This window comes from Corythoichthys intestinalis, chromosome 1 (assembly GCF_030265065.1).
Source record: "Corythoichthys intestinalis isolate RoL2023-P3 chromosome 1, ASM3026506v1, whole genome shotgun sequence".
NCBI lineage: Eukaryota > Metazoa > Chordata > Actinopteri > Syngnathiformes > Syngnathidae > Corythoichthys > Corythoichthys intestinalis.
In genome coordinates, this window is record NC_080395.1 from 21,858,248 (window position 1) to 21,883,247 (window position 25,000).

Below are 25,000 nucleotides of genomic sequence, written 5' to 3' on the forward strand. Positions count from 1 at the left end.
GGCTCTCCCTTAGAGATAGGGTGAGAAGCTCGGTCATCCGGGAGGGGCTTGGTGTCGAGCCGCTACTCCTCCGCGTTGAGAGGAGCCAGTTGAGGTGGCTCGGGCATTTGGTTCGGATGCCTCCTGGACGCCTCCCTGGAGAGGTGTTCCGGGCATGTCCCACCGGCAGGAGGCCCCGGGGTCGACCCAGGACACGCTGGAGAGACTATGTCACTCCGCTGGCCTGGGAACGCCTTGGAATCCCGCCGGAGGAGCTGGCTGAAGTGGCTGGGGAGAGGGAAGTCTGGGCTTCCCTGCTAAAGCTGCTGCCCCCGCGACCCGACCCCGGACTAAGCGGAAGATAATGGATGGATGGATGGAAGAGTAGCGTTACCTCAAAATAATATTACTCAAGTAAAAGTAAAAGTAGTCATCCAAAAAATGTCCTCAAGTACAAGTAAAAAAAAGTATTTGGTGAAAAGAATACTGAAGTAATGAGTAACATTCTAAGTAATTGCTTACCTTTTTGTTTATTTATTTATTTTTTTAACAATGGTATTTTCTTTCTCAGCACAAATATATCTATATGGACTGTTGTTATAATGATACTGTACAATAACTCAATACATAACCACATTAAGCAGAAGAAATACAAAACAAAGAAAAAAAAAATCATTGAATTCCGCCAAGAGAAAAAAATGACAGAAATGAAGCATTATTCCTCCAAAGAGCATGAGTGCCCTCTAGTGAAGAAATAGTTCCTTAATTGTTACTATTATGAAATTAAAAGGATCATATCTCCTGTTTTCCGCGGTTAATCGGCGCCAAATAAAATTTGAAGAGCTTTCGAGTCATGTTTAGGGTAGCGCTCTATGTCAAATACTTAATTTTTTATGGTGCTTTAAAGACGCCATGTGATTGAACAGGCTGGCGTGATTATAGAATGGCAAAATGGCATCTGATTGGTATAACTGAGTCATGTGATTTTTGTTGCGATGTCTCATTGGTGAAATTGGTAGAGCTACTCTTGGCGTCGCTGGCAAAAAAAAAAAAAATCTAAAATGGAGAAAAAAGACAAAAAAATTTTACGACTCTTGTGTAGCCCAAAGTGGCGGCGTAATAGTTGCGTTTTTTCTTTACAAATCTACTCTCCTAAAAGTAAAAAGTATGACTTTGTAAAACTACTCTTCGAAGTACATTTTTTTCAAAAAGTTACTCAAGTTATGTAACGAGTTACTACCCACCTCTGCCAGAGAATAAGTCGCATTTTGGGGGGGGAATTTATTTGATAAGATCCAACACCAAGAACAGACAGGTAATCTTGAAATGTAATTTAAAATAAAAATGGAGTAGAACAACAGGCTGAGTAAGTGTACAGTATGCTAGTTTCTCGCTAACTTCAAACTCTCTTTTTACTGCTTGATGACCATTTTCGGCTGCATATTTCACTACTTGCAGCTTGTAATGTGGAGAATATGTTTTATTTTCGGTGCCATTTTGTTCAGCCCCTCTCAGTTGGTTTTATTTGTTTTTATAAGTTACCGCCAATGGTGTACCGCAAGCAACATGTCACTTCTGCTCATTAATATTCAGGACGTTAGCTACTATTGCTAAGGGAGGACACGCGACCGTTTGTCCCCAATAGGAACTGAATGGAAATCGTGTATGAAGGAGATGTTTACAAAGCTAAACCTACCAATTCTCTCCGAAAATGTTGTCCCTGGTGCCAAATTCACTTGCAAAGATGTGGAAGTACATAAAAATGTTCAGTTAAAAAGATGGCTTAAGTGTCAAGGGCTGAAAAAGACGAAAAAAAAACGAGCCGACCTTAGCCTTAGCTTTTTTATCGACACTTTTTTCTTACGCGACTGACAATGACATTTTCCTGTTTCAACAAGCTATCCTTTACCACCAGCCCCGTCTTTCCTATATATTATATCCTCTGGTTGTCCCACGTCTCTGACCGTTTTTGGGGGGAATTTATATTTTGTGTAGCGATCGCAAATGCTACTCAGTGACAGCCAACAAATACTTTTAATTTTTTCGTTAACAAATCTTCTGTAATTTATTTACACTTCCCCCTTCCTAAAGTTTTTTTTTTTTTTTTTTTTTTTTACAACAGAAACGGTAACAGTGGCAATCAGATACCATTGTAATTCTTTTCAGGTCATTCATTGTCAGACAGAGGCAGTACGGCACAACGTTACGCTAAAAAATTAGTTAAAAATATAAAAATGGCTTACTTCTTTGTCCTCTGAAAGACCATGCCAACCCAACAAAATGTTTACTGCATACGAAATGTGAATGGATTCACCGAGCTGGTGTTAAAGTCCGCGTAAGTTGATTCGGTCTTCACATTTTTTCCTCCCGAGTTTTTGGTTTCGGGAAACGTATGAAGAAAACATCCTTCATATGCCATATGCCATATCCCTCATAATGTCTAGAGTTGTTTCTAAAAGTTCCAAACAAGCAATGTGTGATCGGTATGTTCATTTTTGAAAGATTACCGGAGAAATGTAGCACAAATAACATTGTTTCTATGGGCAGGTCTATAATGTCCCACTTCAGCTTTACTTCCGCTTTACGATGCGACGTCACGGTCTAAAAATAGCATGCGTGCGGTGCGCCATTAAACACAGGCCTTGAATGCCATGTTGCGGTTTATTGTGAAAATAACATGTGAAATGATGTCCTAATAATGTGTCGATAATTTCACACATAAATCGCTCCAGAGTATAAGAGACACCCCTGGCCAAACTATGAAAAAAACCCTGCAATTTATAGTCTGAAAAATACAGTAAATACATTTCCCAATAAAAGTACTACTTAATACTCCGCTGCAACTTTTATATTTTTTATCTTTGTTATCATGCATTTATTGGCTTGTGCGACTTATATTCCAAAAAAGAAGTTAAATACTAAGGAATTAAGTAGTTTTAAAAATATATATTCCAGAATATTATTCGGGGCTATAACCAGAGTGAATTTCTTGGTTTCATTCACTTTAATTGTATTCATTTGGTTTTATTAACATTTTATTAATCCATTAATACCGTAGTCGGTGATGCTAAACCACTGTCGAATATATTTGCTCACCCTCCCCTTCCACATTGGCGGATGCCAAGTTTGCATAACCTGGATTTTTAATTCCCCTGGGAGGCCTCACTTGTCAACTATAGTTGCTGTCTTCCATTTGTAGCCTTAATGGAAGCGGCATCTTTTAGAAAGCAGTCTAAAAGAAGAAGTCTTTCCATGGCTTATCACAGATTTTACTGTGACTCTAGCCATCTGCATTCTGGCACCGATGCTATTGTTACTGTCAGGTTGTTCAGTCGGATTTTCGAAAAACTAAAGGTTACCGAACAAAATGTAACCCCCCCTGGTTCCAAATCACAATGATAACACACATCAACATCCAAGAAATAAAGTTAGAAATGCTTCAATAATGGATACAGCAATAAATATGAATGGCTTTCATGGGGACAATTTAGTCCATTTTGATGCCTATTCGTGTTTTTTTTACATGCTGCATAATTATACACTTTATGGGTAGGAATAGCTCCTGCACTCAAGCGAGTAATAAAGGCTAATGGCACATCACACAAATAAACAACAGCACGCAAACAAACAATAGAGCATGCATGTTGTTTGCTTTATGCGGTTGAATGAATTGATTGACTCCGGTTAGCAGACTCACCAGAAAAAAACATGGACTCACTTGATACGGTTCACAGATTAGAGTCAACATTAAGTCTGCTGTTTTTGCACACATAGCACGATAAATTACATATCCTGTTCTACGGTTATCACCACGGCAATTTTGTCAGTGATTATTTAATCGCTCACTGGCAGCCTTTATTGGCATATTGTACAAACAACACAATGATAGTGGTATTAAGCTAGAAACAAATGTCCAATGTGGAAATAAAAATAGAGAACTAAAACACCCAACTATTTCAACATATTTTATAAAGGCGGAGTTTAAAGAGCATACGACATGACAAAAAAGTCTTAAATAGCATTATTATGTGAATTAGAATCATATTTTGAGACGATTCGACTATATACAACAATGTAGCAAAGCGCAGATGACGAGAAATTAGTCTTTTAATCTGCCGGTTAGCCACGCCTACCATTATAGGGCTCTAGCGTCCCCAACAGGTGGATGACGTCAGCGGGAGAATTAGCTCATCGGTTTTACTATTCCGCCCATTGAGCGGAATTATTCAGAACGAGGAAACGCGACGAAGAGAGCCGCAAAATGTCATTGTTTCAGTTTCTCTGCTCCAATATTTTTACAGGATATTCTTTTTATCCAAGTATTTTTCCCCAATAGCTAAATAAATGGCTTGAGAAGGACCAGTCAGCCCATCGAGGGGGAATTATTCACAACGAGGAAAACGCGACGAAGAGAGCTGCAAAATGTCATTGTTTCTGTCTCTCTACTTCAATATTTTTACAGGATATTATTTTTATACAGGTATTTTTCCTCAATTGCTAAATAAATGGCATGGTCATGACAAATAACCGTCTTGTGCTAAATGGAATATGAAATCATAAAAATGCTCTTATTCAGGATGACATGGCAAAATTACTCCATAATGGTCAAAACTGTCAACTTCACCTTTACTGTCGCACCTCCCGAACGATATTTTATGACACCTAAATCGGGCTTATGTCATTTCCCTTCCCCGGCTTCAGAGAATGTGAACAAACCAAGAGGGGTGACAGCTAGCCGACATGCTAACCCGAACCGAGTGATGTTTCAAAGTCTTCGAAGCGGAAAATCACACATAACTAGCCCGGAACTTTTGACATGACGACTGGGTTGTCGATTATCTTTGCTGATCGGCAAACCGCCCGGCGGAGAGCAATTTACAGTTCGTTCCCCGGAGGAGGGCGGCTGCAGTTGTCGTGCAGCTAACGTGCAGCTAATGTGCATGAGGAGAGCTTTTTACATGCCTATCAACGATCAAACGTAAGTAGTCCTTTATTTAAAGAAAGTTTGTAGTGTTTACTTTGTAATCGCTGTATCCACGGCTATTTTTAACACAAAGTTACAATTTCTGATCAGGTGGAAAATTTGACAGAACATCGGGTATATCTGTTCCAAGAGTGCAAAAGCCGAGTACAGTGCTCGCCCGGTGGGGGTATGTGCGACAAGGAGCATGTCAGCCACAAAATGCAAGCCACCTCCGTATTAAAATGATCCCAGTATTCGACATAACACAAAACAAGATGTTTGTTCACTTCCTCGTAAGTCCTATGGTCCCACAGTAGTAGGGCTTGTTTTGGTCAATATCCACGGTGAATGGGAACCTTTTGAAACTCCAAAAAGGCGCACACGCCTCTCCCTCATACAGCAAGATTTTTCTGCAGCCGTTTGGCTGGCGTGATGCGAAAAATAAATGTATTAATGGGCAAAATCAGCTGGATCCTTAGTTCTTCTCCTACAACAGTACGGCTGTATAGTGAAGAAGACTCCTTCTACCGTACACGTTACAGCGCCCTCTTTCTCAACTCGAGACTGTTGCCTGAAAGCACTCATTTTCATGGCGCGGGATTCAAAAAACTAAATAAATATAGCGATCGCTTCCACACAAATCCAAGCGGTCCATATCATTCAGGAGTATAAAATACCGGTGTGTATTATGAAATAAACATGCTTTTTCGCATTACATGCGTTTTAAGGGGCCGAGTTGGCCAGCCCTCCCCCTGGTGGCCGAAAAGTGTCATTGCATTTAATTGACTTTCCTGTATATGATTTAAAAGTTTTTCAGTAAAATATTGTCTATAAAGGTTTTAAAGCAATTAAACAAAAAACAAAAATGAATAAAATGCACAAAAAATTATTATAGAATAAAACTAAAGCGACAACAACTACTGGGCAAGAACCAAGGATTGAAAGCATGAAGCGCCAGAGAGCACCGCCAAATGGTGAGCAGAGTTTCAATTTGCCCCACTAAAGACCTTCATTGTAAAACAGAGCCACCACCGGTGTCTTGCCAATGTAGTTACCCCCGTCAAAAATGGTATCCCCTGGCCATGGGAGCACACACATTAGTTATGAGTTATGTCGACTTAATTAATTGAAGCCAGAAAAGAACCACAGTTATATATTTTGGACATCAACGTTTATTAAACTGGAGAAACTCCATACAGGTCTTGAATTTAAGTAATAACAGTTATAGGTCATCCTACGAGTAAAACAGTAAAACATTGCTTTTTTTACGTTCAGTATGTATGTTATGTTATACAACAGAAAAAAAAGTTCAAAAAAAAAAAAAAAAAAAAAGTGTTTTAAAACCTCGTAGATAACTACACCACAAAAAAAAAACACGAAAATCAAGTAAATCAGTGCAGCGCAGTGGCTCCGCCCAGGGGATACAATTTTTGACAGGGGTAACTATATTGGCACGACACTGGCGGGCATACCATATTCAGTGGATGACGATCTGGGTGAAAAGTATAGCTGTCCTAATCGGCCTGATTTAGAATTCCCCTCAAGAATGATGGGAAACAAAAAAACGCTCTTTTTTAACTTATTATTATAAATATACTTGTAGGTTAATTTTATTGCTGACACTGCGTTTCAGGGTCATCAACATGTTGTGGCCCCCCCGCCCCAAAAGTCAAACTCCACCTATGATATTTTAATGTGCACTTCAAAAGGGACTGAACTATCATGTTAACCTGGATATGTGATTGTGCGCTGTCCACTAAACCTCCAGTGTTTGCTGCTGTATTGTTATTACACTCAAAATGGCTTACGGCCCTTTTCGCACCGTGGCTAAGCTATTTATATCATTTCTGTCTCTTGCCTGCAGCCCCTTGCTCGGCCAACACCTTTTTCTGCCACAGCAACATGTGCATCAACAACTCACTGGTTTGCAATGGCGTCCAGAACTGCGTTTACCCATGGGATGAAAATCACTGCAAAGGTAAGATAGATAAGAAAAGGTCAAGTAATTGTCACCTCCGCTTGTAGGTGAAATAAGCAGAAGACAAAGGTGATGTATTCGGCTCCGTATATCTGTCCGTGTTCAAGATAACTCAAGACTGATTTAAAGAATTATCATCCAATTTTCAGAATATGTTTGTAATATGAAACAGAAGATGTCATTAAATGTGACGAAATTAGATTAAAGGTCACTGAGGTCAGAAATCCGTTTTTGTTCTAGATAACTCACAAACGAAAAAGGGATTACAGTGATCTCTCGTTTTTCACGGTTAATGGGGACCAGAACCTGCCGCGATGAGGGAAAAACCACTAAGAAGCGCCCCCTTTTTTTGTGTGTGTGGGTGTGTTCATTGTGTTTATTCAGATTTAGCATTGGAAAGAGATAATACTGTATAAGACATGTTTTTTTCACAAAGTATATATAAAAAAAACTAGTATCTTATATATATTTTAATAAATGGTTTTAAGCACTTCAAATATAATAATAATTCTGATAAGTTTTAAACATGTTGCTGTCCCACCGAATTATTTTATAGAAAATTGCTTGTCTTTATTAAATGCTTAATTGAGTGAGTCCACTCAAATCTGCTCAACCTGCTCACTTACACACAATGAGTTGCCACAGCAACTCTAACCAGCTAACCAGCTAAACGATGATTGACACATGCGGCGCCTTGAAGTGTCAGCTTCCAAGCGTCTCTGGCAAGATCAAATTTTAACGTCTCTCAATTATCGTTAACTTTAATAAGTAACTCCAGTGCAATGCCAGACCAAGAAAAGCAGCAGGAGGGAGAGGGAAAGCTCATCTGTATTTTTTAGGGTTTTTTTCTAATTGAAAAAATATCCGCGATGGACAAATGGCACGAAGTTTGAAGCACGAAGTAGCGAGGTATCACTGTATAATTAAACTTGCAAGATATGTTTGTAATACGAAGCAGGTTTTGAGGTCAAAGGTCACTGAGGACCGAAATATATTTGTATTCTAGCTAACTCAAGAATGAAAAAGGGATTGTGATCAAACTTTCAAGATATGTTTGTAATAAGAATTGGAAGGGTGATGAAGTTTTGCTGCTTTTGGCAAAGATCAAGTGTGGTAATGAAGCCAGAGGTCACAGAGGTCAGAAATAGGGGGGAGGGTAACAACAACTAGATAATGAATTAACCTATCTACCTCAAAATTATAGGGTAGGTGATATGATGAAGACAAAGAGTTATGACATGTTGGGGCATGAGAGAAAAGAGCGCCCATTCAAGAAGGGTCCAGCTGTATTCTGAAGTACTCGCCAACAGCGCCCCTTGCTTTCAATGACTAATAAGATCAAGCGTTTGTCATCCGCCAACCGTGTCCATGCTTTCAACTACCAATCAGATCAAGCATTCGTCATCCACCAACAGCCCCGCCTGCTTTCAAGGATTAATCAGATCAAGCGTTCGTCATCCGCCAACCATGCTCCCTAATTTCAATGACCCTAACCTTAAACCCTAATCCCTTTTCTGCGTAATGGCACGCGAAAGGTACCAAAAAGGGGCGTGGAAGATTGGCGAGTACTGTGGGCCGCAGCTGGACCTACTTGGCCCATTCTGCCAAATATGATAATGCTTTGAATTTGGCTGCTTAAGTGGAGATCTTCTCCCTCAGGTGCTCCTCTAATTTGTACTATATTATGAAATTTTGACTTACCCCCACTTTTTTACCATCTAGAGAAGCGATCAAGGGGTCTCTTCCACCAAATTACCAAGACCCACGGCACAGTCATTGGTGTCTCATCCGGGATCGTGTTGGTTCTTCTTATTATTTCTATCCTGGTCCAGATGAAGCAGCCCCGGAAAAAGGTAACTGACAATGCTGTAGTGTGCAAGCCAGTAGTGGTCCCTGTCGCTCTGCAACACACACAAAATTCACTTGGTAACAGTTGGTACTACTCATCTATGTTGCTGAAGAGAAGACAAAGTTTAGACGGTGGCTGTCCAAAACAGTCCTCAAGGGCTGCTGTTGGTCCTGGTTTTTGTTCCTATCAATCGAGCGCAGACAGTTTAGCCACATACGTTTCTACTGAAACAACCAACGGCTGACAGCAATCAACTGATTACACTTTTAAGACACCAGACTGGTGGAAAAGGTGTTGTCTTGTTTTGTTGGAATGAAATCCAACACCCATCCAACAACCAACACAGTTTGGACACCCCTGGTTTAGACTGTTGTGTTTTTGTCCAGGTGGTAGCCCGCCGACCAGGCGTCTTCAACAAAGCAGGTCTGCAAGAAGTCTTCGACCCACCGCACTACGAGCTCTTCTCGCTACGTGACAAGGAGATGTCGTCTGACTTAGCTGACCTGTCCGATGAGCTGGACAGCTTCCACAAGGTTCGGCGCTCGTCCACCATGTCACGCTGCGTACACGAGCATCATTGCGGCTCGCAGGGGTCCGTGGGGACGGGCGGCGGAGGCGGTGGCAGCATCAAGCACAGCCGCACCACATTGAGCTCCATGGAGCTGTCCTACCACAATGACTTCTCCAAGCCACCGCCCATGAAGACCTTCAACTCAACCGGCACCTACAAGAAAAGCTGCTATGGCTACAAGCAGCATGCTCAGACTCACGACTGCGACCAGCAGGTCATCGAGGACCGCGTCACAGAGGAGATACCCTGCGAGATCTACAGCCGAGGCGGCGGGGCCACAGGCGGCGTGGGTATCGGCGGGGCGGTGGGCATCACAGGGGGAGTGGCCATGGCTGGGGGCATGGGAATGGCGGGGGGAGTGCCCATGGCCGGGCCCAGTGGCATTGCTGGTGGCATTGGAGGCAGCATGGGTGGTGCTTGCGGCACCCTCACCATCCGTGGCAGCAGTTCCCGCAACAGCACCTCAGTGGTTGATCCCCAACAACGTTCCATGTCCATGGACTTCTAGAAAGAGAGTCTACTCTCCACGGGGTTGGAAAACCGGGATCAAAAAACCAAAAACAAAACCTTAATGGTCAAACACCAACAGCATTCCATCTCACATGGACTTTTAATATGAAAATCTCTGTGGGATCGAAAACTGGGATCAAGGAACTGCAGCAACCAAGAGAGTTTAAAGTCAGACCTGCATGCACACCACTCAAATGCAGGAAGAAGAACCAATGGAAAAACTTAAGTAGAATCTTCTGTCCATGGAATGGGAAAGCCGGACTACAAGGACCAGAACAACTGGACCAACTGAGAGAGTCCGGATTCAGACCTGCATGCAGACACTCGGCTGGATCAAGAAACCACCCAGAGAGATTGACCATTCAAGACTCTTTCTTAACTTTTTACATCTGTTCACCTGCCATGCACAGACAGATACGTATATATACATAATGTCTTGAAATAATTTATTAGAATTCTTTTTTATTATGGTGCGTGTTCCATCACTGTCACATCTCAGATAAACAGGCCTTGTGACAGGGTGGGATTTAAAGTTGTCAACGTCTTTTCCTTTTGCCTGTTGATCAGTTCAAAATTGCTGTCGCATCCCAACAATTTTAAATGTCTGGCTGCAATCACAATCACCTGGTCAGTTACTTCCCTCCCCTGGTTGGGATACGTCACAACAAACCATGTGACACAGCGCTCTTCTGGTATTGGTCACAGGAATGTAAACATAAAGTATTTTGGGCTAATAGGTAAAACTGGACAATCTAGGACAGGGGTGGTCCGGTCCTCGAGAGCACCCATCCAGCTTGTTTTCCATGTCTCCCTCCTTCAACACACCTGAATCAAATAATCAGGATTGTTATCAAGCTCCTGCAGACCCTGCTGATGTGGTGATCATTTGATTCAGGTGTGTTAAAGAGAACCATGGACAGAAAGACTTGTATTGCTTAAAAGATAAATATTAGTATGAGTTATAACAACTTGATATTCAAACCCCTCCTAATTTTTTCGTTTTTATAAAATTTGAAAAATTAGTTTAACCAGTGGGTCGCCATTGATGTTGACAATGCAATGCACTCTGGGCGGTTACATCACTGGGCAGCACTGCGTACCTCCACAGTGTCACTCGTTAGCTACATAAACATGTCGTCGATTCTGCCCTTCCAATTTGAACCCGAGCGGAAAATTGATGAGCAGGACAGCACTGTCGATATTTCACAAAACGAGCAGCAAAAGCAATTAAATGAAGCTCTCCAGCAGGATTCGAATCCGAGTTTCACATGCGACAGACAAGCGCATAGACCACAGGTCTAGGGCCATACTTCCGCGTGACGTTAGAGTCATGATTTTCCTTATAAAGCAATCGCAACCCACATGCGTTGTCTGTTTGTGCGGTAAAACATGAAAGGGAAACACAACTGAAAAGAAAGTGATCAGACAGCAAGCAGACAACAATAAAATAGGGATCGTGTAAGAGGATTTATAGGACACACAAAAAAACATGCGATCGCGAAAGGGGAGACACAAAAAGGGTACGTGACAGTAGGTCGGAATAAAAAAAAAATTTAAAAACGAGGGAAAACCGCGGTGAGAGGCAGATAAACGAAAAACAACAAGGCAATGATGCAACTAGCAATGAAGGGATATACAAACTGTCAAATGGCATCAAGTCACTATCTTGGCAAGCCGCCTAGGATCGGTTGAAAGACACTGCTGATGAGCTGGAATTGGATGCAGGTTTGACGTTGGGAACTCATCCCACATCTCCGTAACAAAACATCGGACCAGCAGCAGAATGTGACAAAATCATGCCAGTCGTCATACTAGCTTCATTTGCTAGCTAGCACAGCTATTTTCCGAGTCCAGCCCAACCGCGTCATCACCACCACCGTGCATTGCGCGCGTAAAACATGATGCCCTCCGTAGGTCAAAACGTGCTAAATATGATAGATTTTTAAATCAATGGCAATAATATATGTGTTTCTAATAACATGTTTTAGTAAAAAAGAGCAATTGTGGCTTATTAGAGCCTACAAGTCTTGAAGTCAGACATAGAAAACAAACTGGAGAGGGGCGCTTGAGGACCGGACTTGGGCATCCTTGATCTAGGACATCAGCAAATAGCCAAGTGCACTTTAAAGTGGATAAAGCAAAGACTTGACCAGTGAGTAAATGTTTTCATTTGTTGACATTATGACGATATTAAGAGTCTGCAGACCTGATTACTTCACAAGATGGTGGAGTACATTCTGATTCAGTGATCTACGTAAGCATTGTGTTGTTTAGAGTCCAAACCTATTTGCTTCACAACCAGGTCGTCCAAAGTTTATTTGGAACTAATCACTTTGTCCTAGGTTGTCTCAGACCAGTTGGTTTTGTCCATTATTGGATTTGTCATGGAACAAACCAAACCAATGTGGAAAACAAACTAGACTTCTGATCAAATGAACCAAAATGTTAAAGTACCCCTAAAATAGATACTGAGTGGTTGGTTTCGTCTGGAAAATGAAATACAATAAAAAACTGTACATGTCATTTATGACTGTTATCGATCCAATTAGAGGTCCTTTCTTGAATATTCCAGTTATTTCAAGTATGAAAGCAATCCTAAACTAATCAGTACAGTTGTTTGGTTTCTTTATTCATAACTGACAAATCACGTCAAATATGAACACAAGCTAAAGTACACACAGCAAAAGAACATGTATTAGAACATGAAAAATGTGTTAGCAGAATTTCACAGTAAAAAAAGGTATCGCCTTTCAAAATTCATACTCAATTTTTTCAGTAAACTGGATTTAAGTACACATATAATCAATTATTCTAAGCTAGATATGAACCCAGGTTACCTCAACAGTAGAACAGTGCAGGGGCGGAACTTGGAGGGTGCTGGGTGTGTGACTGCACCCGGGCCTCTAACGGGCCTGGTCTGTGGGCATAAAGTGGGCGTGGTTGGGACGAGTGGAGGGTTAAAAAGAAAGGTAAAATGATGCGCAGAGCTGTAATATAGTGTTGAAGTTCTAAAATATCACTGCCAGCAACTTGGCTGGCTGTCTGGAGGGACTCGTGAATAATTGTGCATTAGCACCCCCATTTGGACAGTTCAATCGAGGGTTCCCGTTTAAGCTAATCGCACCCGAGCCCTGTTCACATTTGTTCCGCCACTTGATTGGCCGGCACCCATCTACCAATGTTGTGTTGAAATCTGTCTGAACGAGTGGCACCAGAATGAAAAACAATGTTGAATTCATTTGTGATGGACCAAAATTTAAAAACATCATAAGAACTGGTAGTATGTTTGGGTTGATCCAGACCTCACCAAAATGAACTGTACTGGGTGGGAATAAAGTAAAATGAACTGTAGTTTAGTCATATTCACACCTGATCAAACTAAATACAACAGAACACAACAAAAAAAAGTTAGCAGTCCTTACAGTATGTTTTGGCTAGTTGTGTGACTCAATGGTGCCTCAAGGAAAAAAAAAAACATTACAAAACATCTCCAGTTAACCTCTTGTACTTGCACTGGACTTGCTAAATCTGTTAAGGTCCTGATGGAGATCGATGTGTTTTTGCCTGCTTACCTCACACATACAGATGCAGACATAACGCCTATAGCTCCATCTCGCTATGGGAAGAGCACACTAAGAGACTCTTATTTTGGTAAGAGGAAAAGTGTATTTTTTAATTCTCCTTGTGAAATGTAAAACAAGCACAACTTGTTTCCCCTAAAGACACGTTGTGAATGATGACTATGTATGTTTTCATTCTGTTGGATTAAAAGAGAACCTATAGCCGACTCACTAGCCTGTAAGAGCTTTATTGCACAGTGTTGATCATAATCCAATCGCGCTGCCCTTGACGGAAATAGACGTCCAAGCGATTTCAGCTGGGAGGGTCATTTTCTGCTATTCCTCCCAGTTAAAAATCGATTGGGCGTCGACTACTGTCAATGGCAGCCAACGAGTTAAAACTGATTAGTATCATTATTTGTGGGTTATTTAAAGTATGTATAAATGACATTATTGAATATGATGATTGACATTTGTTTGTACAAATAAAGGCTGTTCCAAGTCTTAATGGATGCGTTTTAGTCACTGCAGTTGAGTATAAAAGGAGATTTTTTGCTTTCTACCTGTTAGTGTCAGCGATTGCTGTAAACAGCAAGTCATGCACGTGATTTCTTTGGCAGAGATGTTTTTTTTTTTTTTTTACACCAATGCCCCTCCTAAGGCAACTCAACTTCAAACACACCATCTGTGCTTTTAAGTTTTTTTTAAGAGCACTCAGAAGAAAATTTGTATGACACAATTTAACGCTATGTAGCGCAATTTAAGGAATTTTCGGACTATAAGGCGCACCTGACTTTAGGCCGCACCTAACCAAATTTAATACGAAAATGACATTTGTTCAAAGATAAGCCACGATGGACTATAAAACGCAGCTGTCCTCGCTGTGTTATGGGATATATACACCTAAAAATATTAACGGATAATACTTTATTTGACATCGACATCATAAAACCAAATGAACCACCATGAAGCTTTGAACCAATTGGTTGCGAAGCTTCATTGCTTCAAGAAACTTCATTTGGCCCTCAATGCTCCCTTGGGAGAGACAGTCAACCTCTACTGCCACCTGCTGTCAACACTCTAGCCATCCAACATGGCTTCTAGCAAGCATTACAGCGCTACAGATGTAAATAACAACCAAAATTCATGCTCTGTGCTAATTATTTCTTCAATTACTGTTCCACTTGTTTCATTAATTGCTAGTTATGGCATTTGGTAACACTTTTTTTGACAGTGGGGCCATAAGACTGTCATAAAACCATCATAATTATGACATGACAGTGCCATGAGGATTAATGAATGACTATGACAGATGTCATTTCGTGTCATCCGGCAAAATAACCCACCTTTGAATGGATGTAATAGATCAGAGCTGGACATGAATGGGAGTCTGTGACATAATTTGTCAGATGACACTTAATGACGTGTGTTATAAGCATTCATTAATGCCCATGATGATGTCATGTCATAATTATGACGGTGTTATGGCAGTGTTATGACGCCGCTGTCAAAGTGTTCCCTGTTAACCCAAATAAATCAACAAAAAAGCCCCACTGGACTATAAAACGCAGCTGCCTTCACTGTGTTATGGGATATTTACAACAAAATATATTAACCAACAATACTTTATTTGAGTGCGGCATTATGAGACCAACTGAATAACCATAAAGCTTTGAACCAATTGGCTGCGAAGCTTCATTGCTTCAAGAAGCTTCATTTGGCCATCATTACTCCCTTGGGAAGACAGCCAGCCTCTGCTGCCACCTGCTGTCAACACTCTTGCCATCCAACATGCCTCCTAGCATGCATTGCAGGGCTACAGATGTAAATAACAATCAAAATTCATGCTCTGTGCTAATTATTTCTTTAGTTACTGTTCCAGTTGTTTCATTAATTGCTAGTTATGGCATTTGGTAACACTTTTTTGACAGTGGGGTCATAAGACTGTCATAAAACCATCATAATTATGACATGACAGTGCCAGGCGCATTAATGAATCCTTATGACAGATGTCATTTTGTGTCATTCAGCAAATTATCTCACTTTTGAATGGATGTAAAAGATCACAGTTGGACATAAATGGAGTCAGTGACATAATTTGCCAGATGACACTTAATGACATCTGTCATAAGGATTCATGAAAGGCCATGATAGTATCATGTCATAATTATGACGGTCTTATGGCAGTGTTATGTCACCAATGTCAAAGTGTTCCCCATTAACCCGAATAAATCAACAAATAAGCCGCAGGATTCAAAATGAGCGAAAAATGCAGCGTCCTATAGTCCAAAAATTACGGTAGCATAGGAATTTTAATACCATTTTAAGACGCTTCATCAAAATGAAGGAATTCGCCCCCCCGCCAAGCCACGGAAACAGCGCCAGCCGAACGAAATGCTGTTCCGCTGGCACTGCTCCCGCAAGCCAACCGGCGTGGGCCAAGATCCCGCGTGTTCACTCCCGTGTTAACCCTTTGTACTGACTCCATGTTCCAAAAGTTTGAAGAAGGCTCACCGAAAACAGGTTGACAATTTATTCGTCGACAATGGTCAAAAACAAGGCAAAAACAGACGACGGAGGGACCCTGCTGGCTCCAGGGTCGGCAAAACAAGGCTACATTGAAATTTTCCCGAGCAGCGGCCGTGTTATCTAAATGTTCAGTTGTTTTTGAAAGCTGCGATGGAGTGGGCAGGGCTGAAGGCGTGGCTGGGTGTTGTCTTGGGATCATCATATCAAGTTCATGCGTCATCCTTCGTGGCTGGGACGTGGTTGCCACAGCGACTGACGCAGGTCTTGACGTCCACGGTGCCCGCACTATCAAGTTGTTGGTAGGGCAGGAGCGTCCTGGGCAGGAGCGTCCTGACCCCTACCGGAGCACTGATGACGCTTTTTCTTCACCTATCAGGCGTGGGCTGTTAAACTTTGATAAACTAGTCCACTTTACTGTGTCAAAGGGCATGGAGCTTGTTTCTTTAAACTATGGTTAAATGCTTTACTATGATGAATGTGTTAGACTAATGCAAACAATTATATGTCGTGTGCTAGAACGGTACCAATCCCCTTCAAAGATTAGTAAATTTAAGAGTTTTACATCGTTATACAGTAAGAGAAATCAGCACAACACAGCCATTTAAGAGTGCCTCGGTGCCATAAAAGCAACGCAAAGAAACAAGATTTCAAGAAAAACGGTAAATTTGTATCTTCTATTAGAATTCAAATTGGAAGTTGTTTACTCCCGGCTGCCATTGACCATGACAGACGTCTAAACCAGTGCTTCTCAATTATTTTCTGTTACGCCCCCCCAAGGAAGACGTAAATGTTTCGCGCCCCCCCAACTCTCTACCGCTACTGTAAATAGTATCATTTGTCCATAATATTACTATTATAAATACGCCTGAGCCTAACATTGTGTCCTTTTTTCCTATTAAAGAAAAAAAAGTAGCATAGATCAACTTATAATAAAGTATAACTTTATTGTTTTGTTTGTAACAGAAAAGACAACGCGCATCAATTTGCCTGAATTAAAAAAAAAAAAAAAAGTCACATCCAAACTAAAAAACTCAAGGTACATTTTTGACCATTTGATACTGAAAAATAAAATGTAATAAAATCAGTAAATAATACCAAATTCAAATTGATTAGAAACATTTACTCTTGAGGACAACATGCCAAAAAAATTGACCGAAAAAAACAAAACTGAATAGAAGGGGGAAAAAAGTGTCTTTGGACAGAAGGAAATTTTTTATTTTCGCTGCACACCGTATCACGTGATTCACCACAGTGCTCACTGGTTTACTGATAGAACTCTGACAAAGCGGGACGATTGTGACAAGTGGCTATATTCGGCACGTTTTCGCTGAAAAACAATCAAGCGGCTTATCAATGAGGTTAAGTTCTAATGTCTTTAAGTGGCGTCTTAATTCATTTGGCTTCAGACTCTCCACTATAATCATTTTTAGACTCAGTAACAGTGGTCTTTCCTCATTTCCCACTGTATTAAAAGTCAAAGCCAAAAGGCAAACAGCCTGAAAAAAGCGCATTCTCGGCGGCCGAGGGAGAACCGTAGGTGAGGGCGGTGGTCGTGACGATCCCAAGCTGAAAACGGCACTTCTCGGGCGGATACGTGAGAACCGGAGAAGACAGTGGGTCGCTGCGTGAGTCCAGCTCTTCATGAGTCTCTTCCGTGTGCTGTTGCTTACTTCAAAAATACTGCGCGCGCTTTGAAAATGAGAGCACCACTGCCACCCACGGAGTGGATGTGCAAGTACACTTTATTCTAGTATGGAAAAAAAAAAAAAAGCATGTTCCCCAAGGTCACTCGCGCCACCCCTGGCATCGCTCTGCGCCCCCATGGGGGGGCGCGCCCCACTATTTGAGAAGTACTGGTCTAAACCATTTGAAATGAACCTTCTGTCATCCTCACATTTCCAATGGATTGGATGTCTCCTAGTGACAAACGAAGAGCCGCATAATTCAAAGTATATCATCATCAATGGCACTGAAATATTTTAATTGAACACAAAAATTCTGTTATCGGTTGAGGTTAAAAAAAAAAAAAGAAATATAAAACATGGGTCTCAGGACTGATCAGATTGTAATATTAAAGATATGCAACAATTTGATGTGAAGATTATTACGATTTGACAGTGATACACAAAAAGTGCAAATATACAGTATAAATCCTCTTTGTAGTGATCTAGTGGCATTGGACGGGATATTTACTTCAGCACAAACACACACACGTACACACGGACAGCTGCTCTAGTCAGGCTGCTGCTTGCTGACAAATTTGCACTCCGCCTCCCCTTCGCCGCCTGCCATCACGCATTTGTCCTCTCGGCTGCTCCGGGCGCCTCTCTTAAACATGTCACCTTCACAAACACGTTACTCTTCGCTCAGATGTGCTGCCTCTCTTGTTGTGACGCACATGGAGTCCTAAATAGAATCAACTGTCCTGCTTGGCTGGACATGAAAATCCATTACTGTTTCTTGTTTTTCATATACCGTAATTTCCCGAATATAAGGCGCACCTGTGTATAATGCGCACCCCAAATTTACTTGTAAAATGTAGGGAAAATTATTGTACCCATTTATAACGCGCACCCTAATTTTAGCACCAATAAATAGAAGAATACAAGAAAATACAAGAAAATGGTCAAAACTGTTCACTTCTTGCACCTCCCAAACTATATTTTATGCTACCGGATTAGTCCGGTTTTTGTAATTTCCCTGCCCCGGCTTCGGAGAGTGTAAACAATCCAGGAGTTGTGACAGCTAGCCGACATGCTAACCCGAACCGAGTGATGTTTCAAAGTCTTATCCTCGGCTTTCGAGGCAAAAAAATTACACAAAACTACCGAGGATCATTTCACACTGCGGTGGGGTTGTCGATTATTTTCGCTGATCGGCAACCCGCCTGGCGGCGAGCATGTTACATTCGTCGGACTCTTTCCCCTACTGTGGGCACGAGAGCTTGTTTGCCGGGGAAGCAGCTTAAGAATGACCGCCGGACAAACCGTCCGACGTCGGAGGAGCGCGTAGCTGCCACATTGTCAACACGAATATGGCGTAAAAATAATGCTTTACTACACAGCAAAGACGTAAACAGTGAGAGAGCAGCGTGCAGTTGTTGTGCAGCTAACATGGCAGGATGTGTCTAAGGAGAACTTTTCTACATGTCCGTCCATGATCAAACGTAAGTAAATACTCCTTTATTTAATGAAAGTTTGTAGTGTTTACTTTGTAATCACTGAATTCGCGGCCATTTTTAACACAAAGTTTGACAGAACACCGGGCACACGAAGAGGGCAATAAGCTGAGTATAGCGCTCTCCCGGCGGGCAAGCGAAGGACCAAGGGGAGTGTGCGGCCAAGTGGCATTCTCGGTGGACAGTCAGCCACAAAATGCAAGCCCCCTCCGTATTAAAACGTGTGCCATGGTCCCAGTATTTGACATAATAAAAAATACGATATTTACTCACTTCCTCGTAAGTCCAATGATCCCACAGTAGTAGGGCTTGTTTTGGCCAATACCCGCGGTGAATGGGAACCTTGTGAAACCCATAAAGCACAGGTGTCAAACCGATTCCAGAAAGGGCCTAGTGGGTGCAGGTTTGCTTTCCAGCCAATGAAGAGGACACCTTTTCACCAATTAGATCTTATACATGTGTAATCAGTTAAACTTTGTCAGGTGCTGCTTGTTTCAGCAGGAAGTTCATTAGTTAAACTTTCTGCTTGTTATCGGTTGGAACAAAATCCTGCACCCACTAGGCCCTTTCTGGAATCGGTTTGACACCTGTGCCATAAAGGCTCACTGCCTCTCCCTGGTGCTGCAATAATTTTCTGCAGCACATTTGGCTGGCGTGATGCGAAAAATAAACAAATTAATCCGTAAAATCAGCTGAATCCGCAGTCAATCTGCATGCTATAAAGCAGTGGTCTCCAAACTATTTAACATAGGGCCGCAGTGTGTGCAGGATTTCACTCCAACAAAACAAGACCACACCTTTTCACCAATCTGGTGTTTTATAAGTGTAATCAGTTGATTGCTGTCAGGTGCTGCTTGTTTTAGTAGAAACCACACTAGTTAAAAGTAGAGATGTCCCGATCGATCGGGTCCGATCACATCATTTTCAAAGTATCGGAATCGCCCAAAAAATATCGGACATGCCTTTTTTAATATATATATATTTATATATATATTTTTTTTTATTAAATCGTTTTCTAATTGTATTTAACGTTACAGACATAATGTGTTACACTCTCCCAGAGTCTTTAGTTTAAGCTTAAGGTAGGGTTATCAAATATCGCGTTAACGGCGAGAATTAATATTTTTTACATTTATAACGTTACAATATTTAACGCAATTAACGCATGCACTGCACGACCCACTCACGCAATGTCGCGTTCAATCTATAATGGCGGCGTTTTACCCATACAGTATATAGAGCTAAAAGGCAGCGTAAAATGAGTAGAGTGAATTTTGGCAGCCTTTGGAGCCTTTTTTTTTAATGGCTAAAGCCTTACAATTCCTCTCCCAACGATTAGAATAATCGTGGGAAGCAATGTGGGGAAGAAAAGTCGTAGTTGATCTTTATCTTAACACCTTATATTATTTCCCAACGCAGAGAAGTGTTACGTGCCAAAGGCGGCTCGCGAAGGGCGTAACATAAAACAAGCCACACAATTATACGAGTGGACACAAATTTATTTACAGAACAATCAAACTCGCAATGAATATATACAGAATACCGACGAAGCGTGACTTCAGGGTAAGCCCAGGCCAAAACAACAAACAAAAGGAGCTGCACTTAAACCCCACCCGCTAACTAAACCTTGATCATGTAAAAGGAACAAAGAAAAGACAGCGTCTAACCTAACTTCCTACTCTATACAAAACAGGAGAAAACAGGTTGAACAGAAATGGCGACTTACCCTTACTTGCTTCAGTGCTCTTATTTACAGTGGTGAACAAAAACGATCCAATAACGAATGAACACAAAAGACCTCACCGAAAAAGCGGGAGCGTATCAAAGTAGCGATCAAATGCAAACGAGAGTGAATGGCGAGCAAATAGCTGGCGAGGCGGACCGCGGCAGAATACTGTCAAATGTGACTTCCTAGAACGTTGACAGCGGCAGGTTTAAGAAGCTTGGCGCCTTTTTCCGTGGCCAATCAGCGGCGGTGATGTCGTCGGTCCGTCCTGCGTCGATCAGCTGTCGTCACAGTGGGAGGGGAAGCAGCCAGCTGGTGGAGGCAACGATCAGCTGACTGGAAGAACCTCAGAAAATTAACTATTAAACGGCCAGGGGCCGTCACAGAAGATATATCAATTGGTACCACGACGCACAGTCATGGTCGCACTTCCCATCATGCATTTGGACAGAAGTTAAATGGCTACAGTATCATTTACTGAAAGCTCAACAAATACACTAGATGACAATATTTAGTCACAATATACAAAGTCACATTTATCCTTTAAATATTACAAGTCTTTCTATCCGTGGATCCCTCTCACAGAAAGAATGTTAATAATGTAAATGCCATCTTGAGGATTTATTGTCATAATAAACAAATACAGTACTTACGTACTGTATGTTGAATGTATATATTCGTCCTAGTTTTATTCAATTTTTTCTCAATGCATTGCCAAAATGAATATGATTGGGAAAAATTATCGGGAGTGATTGGAATTGAATCGGGAGCAAAATAAAAAGCAATTGGATCGGGAAATATCGGGATTGGCAGATACTCAAACTAAAACGATCGGGATCGGATCAGGAGCAAAAAAACATGATCGGAACAACCCTAGTTAAAAAGTCTGACCTTGATCGGTATGAACAAAAACCAGGACCCACAGCGGCGCTCGAAGACCGGTTTGGAGACCCCTACTATAAGGCAATGCTGTACTGTGAGATGCTGACCCAGTGATATCATATTCGCATTCCTCCTCAAATCAGGAAGTTATTCATTTTCATGGCGCGGGATTATAAAATTGAAGAAATAAAATGATCGCTTCCACACACATCCAAGCGGTCCATTTCATTCAGGAGCATAAAATACTGTGTTTAGTATGAAATAAACATGTTTTTTAGTGTCATATGCACTTTGAACGATTACTCAAATAATTCGAGTAACTCGATTTTAAGAATTGATCGAGGAATTTTTACCGCCTTGAGGAATCGTTTAATTTTGCCAGCTCTAAGCATGAATTTTTGCCCGGACTACTTTTAATGCAGGAAAGGGACAGGTGGTGGATATATTTGATTTCAACCACGCGTAAATATAGAGGTAGCGACAAAGAGGCCGATGAAAGTGAAGAGAAAAGCACCAAGAAAAAGCAGAAAATATCAAAAGTGTGGGAGCATTTCAAGCTGGAGACCAAGGCGAACACTGTTTCATGTATTCATTGTAAGGCAGCGCTTGCATAACACTACCCATGCCCGGCCCAGGCTACCCGCGGCCCCGCCGACGCTTCTGTAACCCCGGCTGGGCCAGATGACCGCCCCCGAAACCCGGGCCAGGCACCACCGCGCGACCCGCCCGCCTAGCCCCCGCTCCAACGAAGGCACCCTGTTTACTCCGAGAGCAGAGGAGCGATACTTGAGACAAGGTAAAATTAAGTTAACGTAACGCTAATAAATAAGATTAACGTTACTGTGCCTTGCTAATGTAACATTAGCCCTGCAGAGGGCTAGATTTCTATTAATTATGACAACTGTCGATGCGTGGCTAACGTGTCTTTTATACAGGCTTTATTTAATCTGTAAAAATACAGCGCTGTAGACTGATGAGGGTGTAAAATAAAAACTTAATAAAGCTAACTGGCAATTTTAGCTCGGTAGTCATTGATGGATAAAACACCAAGTAGCACTGGTGCCTGTCAATTTTAGCTTGGTAGTCATTGATGGATAAAACACCAAGTAGCACTGGTGCCTATTGTGCTCCAATACACCAGGTATCATACATTTATTTTATATCAACAATATCAACAAATCTTAGCTGCCTCTTACATTCCTAACCATAAAAAGGGACAAATTCTGCAGCAGGATGGTGCTCCATCGCATACTTATATCTCTACATCAAAGTTCCTCAAGGCAAAGAAGATCAAGATCCTCCAGGACTGGCCAGCCCAGTCACCAGACATGAACATCATTGAGCATGTCTGGGGTAGGATGAAAGAGGAAGCATAGTAGACGAAACCCAAGAATGTTGATGAACTCTGGGAGGCATGCAAGACTGCTTTTTTGATGTATTGCTGATGACGTCATCAATAAATTGTATGAATCCTTGCAGAAGCCCATGGAAGTCATACAAAATATTAAATTTGGATCTCACAGCACCACTACTTGATTTGCTTATGTTATGTAACATATTTTTGTATTTGAAGTACATTTTTTGTTCAATTTTCACACTACTTTCTGTAGGCGACAAAACTTGTGTCTTGCCAGAATTGACCTTTAGGACTTCATTAGATGATAAATCTTTTTTCAGTGAAACAAATATATTTTTGTACATTCAACATCATTTGGGAGGGTCTTAGCTTTCATATGAGCCATTTCTGAAGCCAACTGAATAATTAAAAGTCAGGTTATTAGCATTGTTTCTACAAAATGGATAAGCGACAAGACTTTTGTCAGGAACTATAGACTTGAACTTAAAACTTAACTAGAACTTAAAAATAGTTTAACACAAATGGAAATTGAATTGAAACACGTGGGAAAAAACATTTAAGTGATGTGTGCTATCAAGCGTAATGACATTTTTAGGTAAGAATGTACATATACATATATATATATATATATATATATATATATATATATATATATATATATACTGTATATACTGTATATACTGTATATACTGTATATAAACAGTATATATATATATATTTTGTTTGTTTGTTTTGTTTTGTTTTTTAATCTTGCAAATTGGAGATATTGGAGGTATATATTTATCAGTCCATTCTATGCGTAAGTGTGTGTGTGCACTCTATGGGGCAGCTTTGAATCTCATAACACTTTGTGTAATGACAATAAAGGTGTTCTATTCTATTCTATTCTATTCTATTCTATTCTATTCTATTTATACGTAAGATCTTAACTTTTTTGAGTGAAAGCAGTGAATTTGTTGTTGTCTTTTTTCTTGTCACGCAAGCTTCCGCAAACATGCGCACATCGGTTAAAAGCGCCAAATACTCACTATTTTTTATTTTTATTTATTTTTTTATTACATTTTCATTGCCTTAAAAATACTTTTTGTATGTATTTCCCTCTCATACTTTTAACCATTGTGTTTTCTTGTGGTAGCTTCAAAGCAGTGTTAATCTGTTGACCACATCAGTCACGTAGTGCATTTAGACGTCCTTATTTGTTAAAACTACCTTTAAGTATTTTTTAAGGCATTTCTTAGTACTTTCTGCTTGTATGTATCCAAACAAAACAAGTTGAAAGGCCACAGTAGTACTTTGGCTGTCAAACTCGCCTGTTGTAGGAGTTTCGCCGATGTAGCACATTTTAGCAGAACAGCACTGTCGAGATCGCCGACATTCATTGTCGAGCCAGTTCCCGGGAGCGCACTCCACACTCATATTTTTCGATTATTTCCATCTTCATATCAATGGTAAGCCTCACCTTTTCCTTTTTTCACCACCTGCACTAACATTTTTGGAACTCATGCTATTTTTCTCACAAGAAAATCTGCCATGTGTCCGTTTTGCGGGAAAACAAAGAAACTTCGGCGCTGGCATAAATCGTCGTATTTCGAGCTTGTCGTCGGATGTAGAAACAAATGGCAAGTCAGTGTCGAAGCGATCGTGTGTTGGGGTACCACTGTACTCGGTTACTAAAATATTCAATAGCTGCAGCCCTAGTTAAAAGTGTAATGTTTCCACAAATAAATAATGATGCTAATGTGTTTTAATCATAAAATCCTGGACCAAGCAAAACAAAAAAAAAAAGTCTAAATCCAAACTGAAGACAAAAAAGCCCTGGCGCGGCGTTGGAAGTGAAGCGGGTAACTTTGTTTTGGCTGTAATATCAGTCATTCGACTATAGAGGGCGATAGCGGACAGATAGCGCGTTGGACCCCAC

The 25,000-nt window shown here is 41.1% G+C and overlaps 1 protein-coding gene across 1 annotated transcript in view; it reads left to right on the top strand.

Annotated features, from left to right (window-relative positions):
* The window catches only part of LOC130921698 (neuropilin and tolloid-like protein 2), a 39,129-nt gene extending 23,968 nt beyond the window's left edge, over nucleotides 1-15,161 (top strand). Inside the window, exons 8-10 of the mRNA XM_057845908.1 lie at nucleotides 6,807-6,920; nucleotides 8,643-8,773; nucleotides 9,156-15,161. Coding sequence (XP_057701891.1) covers nucleotides 6,807-6,920; nucleotides 8,643-8,773; nucleotides 9,156-9,848 — 938 coding nt within the window. The 3' untranslated portion in view covers nucleotides 9,849-15,161. The remainder of the gene's footprint in view (nucleotides 1-6,806; nucleotides 6,921-8,642; nucleotides 8,774-9,155) is intronic.
* The last annotated feature ends 9,839 nt before the right edge of the window (nucleotides 15,162-25,000 follow it).